This window comes from Zingiber officinale, chromosome 6B (genome assembly GCF_018446385.1).
Source record: "Zingiber officinale cultivar Zhangliang chromosome 6B, Zo_v1.1, whole genome shotgun sequence".
NCBI lineage: Eukaryota > Viridiplantae > Streptophyta > Magnoliopsida > Zingiberales > Zingiberaceae > Zingiber > Zingiber officinale.
Window position 1 is genome coordinate 14,059,595 of NC_055996.1, and position 14,479 is coordinate 14,074,073.

A 14,479-nucleotide genomic window follows, 5' to 3' on the forward strand; every position below is an offset into this window, starting at 1 on the left:
CTCGATTTTTGAGATAATCAACTTGATATCTATATAGTCTCACGTTACTATCCATGATATTTAGCAGATACTAGATATCATGCTTACTTGTTTTGATTGTTGTTTATTCAGATACATTATTGAACATACTGGCTTACTGTAGCATACTTGTTTATGTTTATATATATATGATGACTGTTGCATCTAGCGCATTATATCATTGCATGCATAGTGACGACCATTGTCTCCCTTGTGGTGTGAGAGAGTCGTCAGTCAGCGCCGCACACTCGACCACTCATGGGTAGTGGTAGCTGGAGCAGATGTTGTTTGTTCTATAGTGCTCCCACTCGGTCACTCATGGGTAGTGATAGCTGGAGATGTGAGCAGCAGGAACCACATTGCTACGTAGCTAGTTAGCTACTCAGCACATACCCACTCGGTCACTCGAGAGTAGTGGTAGCTGGAGTGAGTACAGTTATCATTATCCCCGCCTCTCGACCATAGAGGGGTCGTGGTACAGAGGGGTGGATGGGAGTGATCATCCGTGCATACGCTGTTATTATTATATCTGATGATATTATTGATTGCTTACTTATGCAGTTGTTTTATTATATCCATGTGATATGCTTACATATGTTGAGTGATATACCTATTGCATATGCTTAGACATTGGCTTAGTTGTTAGTACTATCTTTACTACTCCTGGCTTTCTATTACTTGTCACGCCCCCAGAGGAGTCCCTGCCAGACAAAAATCCGGCAGCATCTCCCCTGTACCGGTGACAATATGAAGCATACATACATACATCACAATATATAAACATAGACAACATATTCATCAGCCCCCACGGCTGGAACATACAGAAAATAGAAACAACATAACCACGAAATGTATCAATTATATATATCTATCCATAGACTACAATTACTATACAGATAAACGACATCTGTAACAAAAGTGCAAAATGTAAATACAGCGAAGCAAAAGTAAAACAAACCAGAAAATCAGCACGTCGAGATCTCTGAGCAACTCTATGAAAGTCCAAAATCAACAGTAATATCAAAAGGATCCCTGTGTCTGCAAAACTGGAGACCAAGGAATGTAGCAATTTAGCCAAATGGCTAAGTGGATATTCAAGAAAGATGTGCATGAATTTAATCTTATTGAAGAAGTCAAGGAAGTAGAATAAATCATCATCTTTTGTTACAACTTTAGGATTATTCTTAAAGTTCTACATTTATACATATATATGTATAATCATCTTCTCATTATCTATAATCAGGTAAAATTTTTTAGATAGAGTTTAGGATCTTCACCTTATCATCACTTGTCATCATTAATAAAATCAATTTTAATCACTCAATTATAAGTTATCATGGTAAGATCAACATGTATATCAATAGTCTGAATATGATAAATCAACTAAAAAGTGAATTACTGGAGCCAATATCATCAGAGTGAAATATCATATGGATAGGCTAAAAGCCTCCTAAGAGTATAAACTGTCGCATACGTCATCTGACGTACGGGCTATCAGCCCTCACCGGTGGAAGACATAATAAACACTGACCGAGGGCTACATCACGCCAACACGCCTCGGGTGTACGATCAGATACTCTGGACCGCGGCCGCCGCGCTACCACAATAACATGTGGGCGGTCCAGTACTCTAATATAGAGCTCTGGTATAAAGCTAGGCTCATAGTCTTCACTTTTTAATTCTTCATTTACTATCTTTCTTAATTCATCGTTATGATTATATTCATCCATTTATCATGATTATTCTCTTTTCATATTGATTGGTCAATCAAGGTAATATTTTCGTATCAAATCTATTAATTTATCATTATAGGGTCCACAGATAAAAAGCTACAAGTATCAACAGATAGAGTATCAAAAGCATGAAGTATGAAAGGTCAAGCAAGTCAAAAGAGACAAGGTATCAACAGAAGAGTAATTTAGAATATTTCTTTAATTTAAAAAAAAACAACCCTTCCCATATCAATCCCAATATGAACCCACATGTGAACAAGAAATAATATTAATTATTTACCCTCCAATAATTTTAATATTTTAACCCATTTCGCTATTTATAATATCAGTTTAATCCCCATTTTGAAAACAATAATACAACATATACATATTCCAATTTATATATTTATTCATGCACAAGGAAATAGACAAGAGTAGATGTATCCACCTTATATACAGCAAAAATCTCCGAGTATCGGCAGGTCACCGTGCTCCACTCGAGCTCGGATCTACAAACACAATATCAAACATAACTTAAATAATCAAAATACTATCTAATAATAATAATGACCTAAAATCTACACATTAACTCTGATTCAAAATCAGTGAATTATTTTGATCTCGATACCTCGTACCACTTCGCATTCCTAGATACAACATCTGTTCTAATCTAGATATCCCTTCTAACTACACATCAATTTAACCCAAAAGCAACCTAAAATATACCTTCTAAGGGTTTTGTGTAGCGGCTGGAAATTAGGGCAGCTAATAAGGTTCTTTGTCGGCAACTCCGGCAAGCTGCGGCAAGCTCCGGCGAACAACGACGATGCTGCCAATAAAAGGACAGCAGCTAGGGCTGCTGTTGGAGGAAACAAAAGGAAACTAGGGCTGTTAGAGAAGATTGAACACAAAGAAGGCTACTGGGATAGTGAAGGGCAAGGAAAAACTTTTTCCCCTTTCTCACCGGTGATCTCGGCGAGCTCCAGCGAAGGCCACAACTAGCTCCGATGGCTGCTGTGGTTGGGCTAGAAAAGAGGGCAGCAACTAGGGCTTTGCTTTCCCCTCTTTTCTGATGGTCCGGCGGGCTCTGACACACTCCGAGGAGCTCCGACGATGCTGCCGAGAAGCAGAGAAGAGGAAGCAAAGGCTAGTGGTCGGAGAAAACAGTTCTCTGCCCTTGCTAGAGGAGGAGAAAAAGTACTGGAGGAGAAGAAGAGGGCTGCTGTGCTTGAGAAGAAGAAGAGGGAGAGATTTGCTCGTTCATCGCCGCTAGAGAAGAGGAGGAGGAGAAAGGGTTGCAAGTTTCGGTGGGGAAGCGGTGGAGAAGAGAAGAAAAGAGGAAGAGAAAAAGGGGGTGTGGGGGAGGGCAGTGCACGTGGATGGCATAGGTGGATTTTTTTGTTTTTTTTTTTTTCAAATACTTAACATTCTCCCCCACTAAAAGAAATTTGGTCCCCAAATTTAAGTAATTAAGGCGCATTGATACCTGAGGTAAATAAATGAGGATATCCGATACGCATATCATCCTCACGCTCCCAAGTTGCTTCTTGATCAGAGTGGTGTTGCCACCCAACCTTTACGAGACGGAGGCATTTGTTCCGCAATCGATGTTCCTTGCGATCTAGAATACGAACAGGGAATTCTTCGTATGTTGCATCAAACTGTAGGGGAACTATAAGATCCTTCAAGACATGTGTCGGATCCGGAACATACTTCCGCAGCATAGAAACATGAAAGACATTATGTACTCCTGCTAAAGCTGGGGGTAATGCAAGTCGATATGCAACAGCACCAATCCGCTCAAGAATCTGGAAAGGTCCGATAAATCTGGGTGCTAACTTCCCTTTTAACCCAAATCTCTTAACTCCCTTTATGGGTGAAACACGAAGAAATACGTGATCACCTACTGTGAATTCTAACATTCTTCGTCTTTTATCTGCGTAACTCTTTTGGCGACTCTGAGCAGTCAATAATCTCTGTCTAATAGTTCGTACAAGCTCAGCATCATGCTGAACACTCTGAGGGCCCAAGAGTTGACGTTCACCGACCTCGTCCCATAAGATAGGAGATCTACATGCTCTGCCGTAGAGTGCCTCAAATGGTGCCATTTGAATAGCAGAGTGGTAACTGTTATTATAAGCAAATTCTACCAAATGTAGATGGTCCTCCCAACTACCCCCAAAATCTAGCACACAAGCACGCAACAGATCCTCTAGAGTCTGGATAGTGCGCTCCGACTGTCCATCAGTCTGAGGATGAAAAGCAGTGCTAAAGCGCAGCTCGGTTCCCAACGCCTTTTGGAAACTTTGCCAGAATCTCGAAGTAAAACGTGGATCTCTATCAGAAATAATACTGAGGGGAATACCATGGAGTTTAATAATCTCTCTGCAATATAATTCTGCTAGACGATCTAGAGATTCTGTCTTACGAATCGGTAAGAAATGTGCAGATTTAGTTAATCGATCGACAATCACCCAGATTGAATCATGTCTCCTCTGGGTCCTTGGTAACCCCGTGACAAAATCCATAGTGACATGCTCCCACTTCCATTCCGGCACTGCAATCTTCTGAAGTAACCCGGCCGGTCTCTGGTGTTCTGCCTTAATTTGCTGGCAAACTAGACACCGAGCTACAAAGTCTGCAATATCTCTTTTCATACCTTTCCACCAATATGATCGTTTCAAGTCTTGATACATCCGTGTACCACCAGGATGAACTGCAAATCTCGATCGGTGGGCTTCTCGAAGAAGATCCTCCTTAACAGGATGTACCTCTGGGACACATAATCTGTTTCGGAACCGAAGGGATCCATCCATATCACGTGTGAATTCTGGCTTGGGGCCTAACTCCAACTCACTAGCTATAGATCTGAGATACTGGTCTTCCATTTGACTTTCCTTAATCCGCTCCACCAATGGGGACTGTCCGATCAAGGAGACCAGTATACCACGCTGTGTTTGCCCTACTTCAGTTAAATCTAATTTTGAAAACTGTCTGACTATATCTGTAACTGCCACCCTGTGAGTTGCCAATACTCCTCTAGACTTCCTGCTCAATGCATCTGCGACTACATTAGCTTTTCCAGGATGGTAGTTGATAGTGCAGTCATAGTCTTTCAGAAACTCCATCCACCTTCTCTGTCGAAGGTTTAACTCTTTCTGAGTGAAAAGATATTTCAGACTCTTGTGATCGGTGAAAATCTCAAAGGTAATACCATAGAGATAATGTCTCCAAATTTTAAGGGCAAAAATGATGGCTGCTAATTCTAAATCATGCACGGGATAATTCTTCTCATGATCTTTTAGCTGACGAGAAGCATAAGCTACTACTCCGTCATACTGCATCAAAACTGCCCCTAATCCTTGAATAGATGCATCCGTGTAAAGAATGAATCCATCATCTCCAGAGGGAATAACTAATACTGGAGCACTCACCAATCTCTGCTTGAGCTCTTGGAAGCTTGCTTCACAAGCCTCAGACCAAGTAAACTTGACTCCTTTTCTAGTTAATCGAGTCAAAGGTGCAGCAATACTAGAAAATCCTTCCACAAATCTCCGATAATACCCAGCTAATCCGAGAAAGCTACGAATTTCCTGCACTGACTTTGGTTGTTCCCATCGGTCAACTGCTTCAATCTTCTGGGGGTCTACTGAAATCCCTTTGCTAGAGATTACATGTCCTAGAAATCCCACAGAACTCAGCCAAAAAGCACATTTACTGAACTTAGCATATAAGCGTTCCTTCCGTAAAGTTTCTAGAACTATTCTGAGATGTTGTTCATGCTCCTTTTCTGATCGCGAATATACCAGAATGTCATCAATAAAGACAATAACAAACCGGTCTAAATATTCTAAGAATACCCGGTTCATCAGATCCATAAAAGCTGCAGGAGCATTGCCAAACAAGATTACCAAAAACTCATAATGTCCATATCGAGTAAGGAAGGGTCTTCGAATATCAGATTCTCTAACTCAGAATCGGTGATAGCCGATCTTAAATCAATTTTGAGTACACACAGGTACCTTTAAGCTGATCAAACAAATCATCTATTCTAGGTAGAGGATACTTGTTCTTGATAGTTACAGAGTTTAACTGCCTATAATCAATACAGAGCCTCAAGGATCCATCTTTTTTCTTAACAAAGAGCACTGGAGCACCCCAAGGAGAAACACTAGGATGAATAAAACTCTTGTCTAGCAACTCCTGAAGCTGGATCTTTAGTTCCTCCAGTTCTCTTGGTGCCATCCGATATGGAGCTTTCGATATTGAAGCTGTGCCAGGAAGCAACTCAATGGCAAACTCTACCTGTCGTCGAGGTGGCAAGCCAGGAAGTTCTTCAGGAAATACGTCGGGATATTCACGTATTATGTGGACATCAGAAAGCTGGACAGAACTATCCACATTGGAACTCACTAAAGACAAGAGATACCCCTTGCATCCCCGAGCCAACAACTGCTGAGCCTGGAGAGCTGAGATAATAGATACCCCTCGATCATTGATCCCAATAAATTCCTATGATGATTGATCTACAGGTTGAAAAGTCACCACTTTGGCTCGACAATCGACAGTGGCATGATGCTCTGACAGCCAATCCATACCCAAAATAATATCGAATTCAGTCATCTCTAGCACCTGGAGATCCACTGTAAGGATATGGCTATCGAAATTTAAAGGACAACTCTTGACCTCCTGATCTGACATCAATACTCCACCTGATGGTGTCAATACTGATAATCCATAAGGTCGAAGAGTTGGGACCCTCCTAATCTTGCATACAAACTCAGGAGAAATAAAGGAATGCGAGCTACCCGTATCTATCAATATATCCGCAGGAATACTATAAACAGAAATAATACCTCGGATAACAGATCCTCCAGCTCGCTGTGCCTCCTCACGAGTCAAAGCATAAACATGTCCCGGCTCAAGACCTGATGGCTGACCCCTCTGGATAGAAGAAGAGGGCTGACTCTGATCCTGCGAAGGCTGGTATGACTGGGTCGAAGGCTGATAAGATAATGGTGGCTGATACTGCTGGGGTGGAGGTAGCAAGTACTGCTGGGGTGGAGGTAGCAAGTACTGCTGGGGTGGAGCTACCAAATACTGCTGAGATGGAGCTGGCAAGTACTGCTGAGATGGAGCTGGCAGATACTGCTGAAGTGGAGGTACTGAGTGATACTCACTCTCCACTTGGGACTGCAAATGATAGAGTTGTGGCTGGTGAGCAGACTGTGTAGGTGGGGGATTTCGTGGCTGAGACTGCTGAGATCTCTGCGGGCCTTTCTGCTGCCGAGACTGTGGAGGTCGTGAGGTAGGTCGAGCCTGCTGAGACTGTGATCCTCCTGCTTGATGTTGTGCCTTCAAAGTGCAATCTTTCTGCATATGTCCTGGCAGTTTACAATAAAAACATATACTCTTATCCAGTGGACATTCTGATGCCAGGTGATTTGGTGCACCACATTGAAAACACTTCACCGATATCTGGCCCCGCTGTGATGGAACTGGGCGACTAGATCCATGTGATACTTTGGCCACCTTTCGTGACCGTGAAGACTCTCTAGTCGTATCCTGACCACGAGATCGACGACCTCGACTCTGCTGTCTAGAGTGTGAGCTCTGCGAGGTCTGTCGGCTGGCTTCTCTTTCTTGAGAGACTTGCTGCTGAGTCATCTCAATAAATATGGCTCGATCAAGTGCCTCTCGATAAGTAGTAACAGGAAATCCAGACATCCTGATCCGAATATATGCTGCCAGTCCCTGTGTAAAGTGAAACATACGGTCTGAGTCCTGAGCAACCATATGTGGGCAAAACTCAGCAAGTCTGCTAAATTCTGCACTATAGTCTAGCACGCTTCGGTCACCCTGCTTGAGACTCATGAATTCCTGGCGTCGAGCAACACAAAATGCTGCAGGAAAATACTGTCTCTCGAACGCCTCTCGAAAAGACTGCCAAGAGATAATCTGATCCCCAAAGACTGTCTTTTGCATCTTCCACCATGTGGATGCTTGCCCTCGAAAATGATAAGCGGCTAGCTCTACCTTCTCTGTGTCTGAACAGGACATGTACCCAAAAGTGCCCTCAATATCCTCCAACCATGTACGCGCCACCCAAGGATCGGTGCCTCCATGGAACAGCGTAAAACGATCCTTTGCTGAACTAGCAAGCAAAGGAATACGGGCCTTTTCCATAATAAACGATGCTGTAGGAATGGCTGGTACGGCTACCTGAGCTGCAACAAGATGAGGTTGTCCCTCAGTCTGACCACCGACTCCAATACTGGGACCAACCTGAGCTCCCGGTATCAACTCAGATGGGGAGATAGGAGCCTCATCCAAACCAAGATCAGTAGTAGTGGCACGCTGACATGCACGACCACGACCGCGACCACTACCACTGTCGCGACCACGACTGCGACTACGGGCACGGCTACTGCCCCAACCGCGACCACGGGCTCGTGGCATTGCCTATAAAATCAGATGAAGATTTTCAATAATCATTTATAATCAGAATAATTAAAACAAAGAATGACCCGTAAATCCTATAGCTCAGAGATACAACTCGACTTGTATAAAAATTCCTTTGCTCGAGAAGTACATAAACTGAAAACAAAAATCTCGAAATAAAGCCAAAACCCACGAACAGAAAACGAAAATCGGGCTCTGATACCAATAAAATTGTCACGCCCCCAGAGGAGTCCCTGCCAGACAAAAATCCGGCAGCATCTCCCCTGTACCGGTGACAATATGAAGCATACATACATACATCACAATATATAAACATAGACAACATATTCATCAGCCCCCACGGCTGGAACATACAGAAAATAGAAACAACATAACCACGAAATGTATCAATTATATATATCTATCCATAGACTACAATTACTATACAGATAAACGACATCTGTAACAAAAGTGCAAAATGTAAATACAGCGAAGCAAAAGTAAAACAAACCAGAAAATCAGCACGTCGAGATCTCTGAGCAACTCTATGAAAGTCCAAAATCAACAGTAATATCAAAAGGATCCCTGTGTCTGCAAAACTGGAGACCAAGGAATGTAGCAATTTAGCCAAATGGCTAAGTGGATATTCAAGAAAGATGTGCATGAATTTAATCTTATTGAAGAAGTCAAGGAAGTAGAATAAATCATCATCTTTTGTTACAACTTTAGGATTATTCTTAAAGTTCTACATTTATACATATATATGTATAATCATCTTCTCATTATCTATAATCAGGTAAAATTTTTTAGATAGAGTTTAGGATCTTCACCTTATCATCACTTGTCATCATTAATAAAATCAATTTTAATCACTCAATTATAAGTTATCATGGTAAGATCAACATGTATATCAATAGTCTGAATCTGATAAATCAACTAAAAAGTGAATCACTGAGCCAATATCATCAGAGTGAAATATCATATGGATAGGCTAAAAGCCTCCTAAGAGTATAAAACTGTCGCATACGTCATCTGACGTACGGGCTATCATCCCTCACCGGTGGAAGACATAATAAACACTGACCGAGGGCTACATCACACCAACACGCCTCGGGTGTACGGTCAGGTACTCTGGACCGCGGCCGCCGCGCTACCACAATAACATGTGGGCGGTCCAGTACTCTAATATAGAGCTCTGGTATAAAGCTAGGCTCATAGTCTTCACTTTTTAATTCTTCATTTACTATCTTTCTTAATTCATCGTTATGATTATATTCATCCATTTATCATGATTATTCTCTTTTCATATTGATTGGTCAATCAAGGTAATATTTTCGTATCAAATCTATTAATTTATCATTATAGGGTCCACAGATAAAAAGCTACAAGTATCAACAGATAGAGTATCAAAAGCATGAAGTATGAAAGGTCAAGCAAGTCAAAAGAGACAAGGTATCAACAGAAGAGTAATTTAGAATATTTCTTTAATTTAAAAAAAAACAACCCTTCCCATATCAATCCCAATATGAACCCACATGTGAACAAGAAATAATATTAATTATTTACCCTCCAATAATTTTAATATTTTAACCCATTTCGCTATTTATAATATCAGTTTAATCCCCATTTTGAAAACAATAATACAACATATACATATTCCAATTTATATATTTATTCATGCACAAGGAAATAGACAAGAGTAGATGTATCCACCTTATATACAGCAAAAATCTCCGAGTATCGGCAGGTCACCGTGCTCCACTCGAGCTCGGATCTACAAACACAATATCAAACATAACTTAAATAATCAAAATACTATCTAATAATAATAATGACCTAAAATCTACACATTAACTCTGATTCAAAATCAGTGAATTATTTTGATCTCGATACCTCGTACCACTTCGCATTCCTAGATACAACATCTGTTCTAATCTAGATATCCCTTCTAACTACACATCAATTTAACCCAAAAGCAACCTAAAATATACCTTCTAAGGGTTTTGTGTAGCGGCTGGAAATTAGGGCAGCTAATAAGGTTCTTTGTCGGCAACTCCGGCAAGCTGCGGCAAGCTCCGGCGAACAACGACGATGCTGCCAATAAAAGGACAGCAGCTAGGGCTGCTGTTGGAGGAAACAAAAGGAAACTAGGGCTGTTAGAGAAGATTGAACACAAAGAAGGCTACTGGGATAGTGAAGGGCAAGGAAAAACTTTTTCCCCTTTCTCACCGGTGATCTCGGCGAGCTCCAGCGAAGGCCACAACTAGCTCCGATGGCTGCTGTGGTTGGGCTAGAAAAGAGGGCAGCAACTAGGGCTTTGCTTTCCCCTCTTTTCTGATGGTCCGGCGGGCTCTGACACACTCCGAGGAGCTCCGACGATGCTGCCGAGAAGCAGAGAAGAGGAAGCAAAGGCTAGTGGTCGGAGAAAACAGTTCTCTGCCCTTGCTAGAGGAGGAGAAAAAGTACTGGAGGAGAAGAAGAGGGCTGCTGTGCTTGAGAAGAAGAAGAGGGAGAGATTTGCTCGTTCATCGCCGCTAGAGAAGAGGAGGAGGAGAAAGGGTTGCAAGTTTCGGTGGGGAAGCGGTGGAGAAGAGAAGAAAAGAGGAAGAGAAAAAGGGGGTGTGGGGGAGGGCAGTGCACGTGGATGGCATAGGTGGATTTTTTTGTTTTTTTTTTTTTTCAAATACTTAACATTACTAGCCTAGGATATGGTTTCAGATATAGACATTTATTATGATATCACTATAGTATTTGCTAATTTTCCTATGAGACTGTATACCTTTGTATCTCTAGTTTTATATTATACTCATGCACTATCTGTCTATTACCCACTCATAAATTCATTTATTTCACCAAGTAACATGTAAAGGATTTATGGAGTCGCTTGGAGATCCTGTCCGCCAGTCCCATGTCACATCGAGCAACTTCTTCAGTTATTACTTCCGTTCGTATTATTGGCTTTGGACTTATTCATATACATGTCTTTTGTATAGAATTTAGCTTCGTGATTTCGTGTATTTATATTTGATGTTGTTGTTGTGTCAAGTCGGGTCGGCTCGCGGTTAATTGTATTGTGATTTTATGTTTGTTATTTTGTGACTTCCATTGTGTTTTGCTACAGTCGTGTGAGCTGCTTACTATACAACTGCATGGTTATGTTCTTTTGTTCCAGTCATGTGGGTTGTATATATAACTGCTTGGTTATGTTTTATATCTAGTCGTGTGGTTTGTTGTTGGCTTGTGAGTAGCCTTGAGGTAATGTATATATGCTTCATATTGTCACAGTTACAGGGGAGATGTTGTCCGTTTGCCGGGCAGGACTCCTCTGGGGCGTGACAATTGAGATGCAATTTCATGATTAACAGGTCAGTTTTAAACTTGAAGCGTTGATTTGTTATGTCAAAGCCATGATCAATGTGGATAGAGGTGAAGTTGGGTGATATACATTTGATATATACTTTTTAATGTATTAATAACCCGATGTTTATGTGAAAATTAATCAGTTGTTAGCATAATGTGATAGTTGCATATAAGTAATATGCAATCGGTAAACTTGTTACCTACTGCTATAGCTAAGGGCTTGTTGGCCAAAGTCAAGGTTATTCTTATCTGTAGTGGATATCAACCCACTTGGAGAAAATCTACTATCTCTCGAATTCAAAAATAAGAGTATTTGAATTTGATAAATAAGCGGGCTTTTATGTAAATTATTTACATAAACAATATCATATCTCTCATACATTCTTGTTTTTATATTTCTAGGTTAATCATTTAATTATGACTTATGTTAATCAGCGTTCGATTTTGGACTCGAATAAATTGACTAGGGCGAATTTCTTGGACTGGTTACAAAATTTGAGAATTATTCTCAAAGTAGAAAAACTAGCTTATGTCCTTGATCAACCTCTTCTCACAAGTCTTGATGCCGATGCAACTGCCAATCAATTGTTAGCCTTTCAGAAACATAGGGATGATTTTGTACTTGCAAGTTATATCATGCTAGCTGTTATGACTCCTAAACTACAAAAACAACATGAGCATTTGGATGATTATGATATTGTCTATCATCTTCGTGAGCTATTTGATAAGCAAGCTAGATCCGAAAGGTTCGAGATCTCTAAGCTTCTATTTTGCTTAAAGATGCAGGAGGGTTCGTTCGCAGTACAATATGTACTAAAGATGAACGGCACATAGAGCATTTAACATCACTCGATTTTATAATGAATCATGAGTTAAGTATTGACTTAAGTCTACATAGTTTATCGAAAAGTCATTCACAATTTATGATGAACTATCTGATGAACAATTTGGAATCGACCATTCCCGAGATGATTAATATGCCTAAGATTGTAGAGCCTTCTGTTAAAGGTGAATAGAAAATTATGATTTTAGTAGACTCCTCCAAGAAAGATTCTAAGAGAAAATCAAAATATCAGGCTAAGGGGAAGAGCAAAAAGACTAAGATAGTAGAATCGGCATAAAAGGATTCATGCCGTTATTGTGGCAAGATGGGACACTAGCGAAGAAACTGCAAAATCTATCTTGAGTCTGTGAAGAAGAATATGACATCTGATATCCCATCCTCTTCAGGTATTTTCATTATTGATTGTCATGCTATTTTCTCAGACATTTGGATATTGGATACTATGTGTGACTCACATATATGTAATGACATATAGGGGCTAAGGAATAGCAAAAGACTTGTCAAGGGAGAAACAAGTCTGCGAGTTAGGAATGGAGCAAAGGTTGCTGCAGTCGCCATCGGAACATAATTGTTACAGCTTCCTAGTGGACTTGTCTTAGAACTAAATAATTATTATTTTATTTCCGTATTAATAAAGAACATTGTTTCTGTTGGTACCCTAAGGTAGTTTTGATATGATCAACCAAGTTAGGTTAGGTCCTGTTGTGTGTTAACCCTGTGTCCAAGTGTGCAGGAACTTAGGAGCATAGGACGTCGAGCAAAAGACGTAACTAGTGAGAAGGACGACATGGGAGAGAGCCGACGGGTTCGGTGCGTCTGAGGGACGAGGTGCTGCGGAAGAGTACATAGGCAGACAAGAAAGAGGCGCATGACGTTTTTGAGGGACGAGAAGCCGAAGCGGAAGATTTATCGAGATGGTCGGAAAATGAGTTCGGGCGATCCCTATTCCTGATGGTCGGGATCACCCAAGTAAGCGGAACTGGAGCAAGAGCCTGGATCAAAAAGTCAACAAGTAGGTTCACTTGGTTCGGGCACCTAGACCAAGTCCAGGCACCCGGATGGTCCGGGTACCCGGACCAAATCTAGACGCTCGGATGGGTTCAGGTGAGCCCTATTCTGAATGGCAGAAATAACTCAAACGAGCGAAACTGGAGTGGAACACCCGAACTGATGCGAGCGGAACTGAAGTAAGAGACCGGGACCAAAAATCAGCAAAGGGATGATTTTTGGCCCAGGGGCGCCCAGACCAGTTCGGGGCACCCGGAGCAAGTCGGGGCGTCTGGACCAGTCCGGGGCGCCCAAAACTTATTTTTTATCCAGTTCAATGTGGTATTTAAATATTGCATTGGGGATAGATTTCTATCATATTCCAGGCGCCTAGAACCCTTCTAGGTGCCCTAAGCAGGGTTATATAAGTAGTCATGCTCCCAGAAACTAAGAAGAATAATTGAATAATCTGAAACAACATTTGTACACTTTCTAGTTCTTGTTTAGCTTTGTTTTGTAAGGTTTGAATGTTGTAAGAGGCTTCTCCGCCTGAAGGAGAAATTAGTGCGCTTTAACTTTCTTGGATTAACAACTTTCCCAGTTGTAACCAAGTAAAATCTCGGTGCCTCTTTCTTTTTAGTTTCTTTTTTATTTTTACTTATGCAAGTGTTCTTTTAATTAAGTTGTAAATCCGAGAAAGGTCTTTTTGTTTGTTTAATTTGTGTAGGGGTTATTCACCCACCCCTAGCCGGTGGCCAACAGTCCTAACAAGTAGTATCAGAGTGAGGACACTTCAGAAGGACTAACCGTCGACTGAAATAACGAGACGATGGTCGGACCAAGCATATACCCATCGAAGTTCGAGAGGGAATTCGCGAGCTAGAAAAAGAAAATGGAGGTATTCTTTAAAACTGATTTTGAATTACTTTTAATAATGAAATTCGGTTTTGTAGCACCTGAAGGTAAGGAAAAATACTAGTGGACGAAGAAGGAGCAGGTCGACTTCGCAGCAAATGGCAAAACAGAGTTCCATCTGCCGAGAATCCTACCGCTATAAGAAGTTAATCGAATCGGTGCCTACAACTCAGCAAAGGAGGTTTGGGACAAGTTCCTTGAG

General features: G+C 41.2%; 1 protein-coding gene across 1 annotated transcript; it reads right to left on the reverse strand.

Annotated features, from left to right (window-relative positions):
* Positions 1–1,005: 1,005 nt before the first annotated feature.
* Positions 1,006–10,178, reverse strand: LOC121992047. The gene is made up of 5 exons (XM_042546168.1): positions 10,163–10,178; positions 9,885–9,945; positions 6,587–8,192; positions 2,179–2,239; positions 1,006–1,064 (listed from the first exon to the last, which is right to left on the reverse strand). The coding sequence occupies exons 3-4, from the start codon at positions 8,187–8,189 to the stop codon at positions 2,214–2,216; spliced, it is 1,629 nt and encodes a 542-aa protein (XP_042402102.1). The 5' UTR covers positions 8,190–8,192; positions 9,885–9,945; positions 10,163–10,178; the 3' UTR covers positions 1,006–1,064; positions 2,179–2,213.
* Between the last annotated feature and the right edge of the window lie 4,301 nt (positions 10,179–14,479).

What these genes read in the sequence shown, in the direction of transcription:
- LOC121992047 (XM_042546168.1), bottom strand. Translation starts at nt 8,189, where the DNA reads ATGCCACGAGCCCGTGGTCGCGGTTGGGGCAGTAGCCGTGCCCGTAGT. An exon ending in TGGAGGATCTGTTATCCGAG is followed by an intron (nt 2,240 to 6,586) that starts GTATTATTTCTG and finishes TTGTGTTTGTAG; the next exon opens with ATCCGAGCTCGAGTGGAGCA.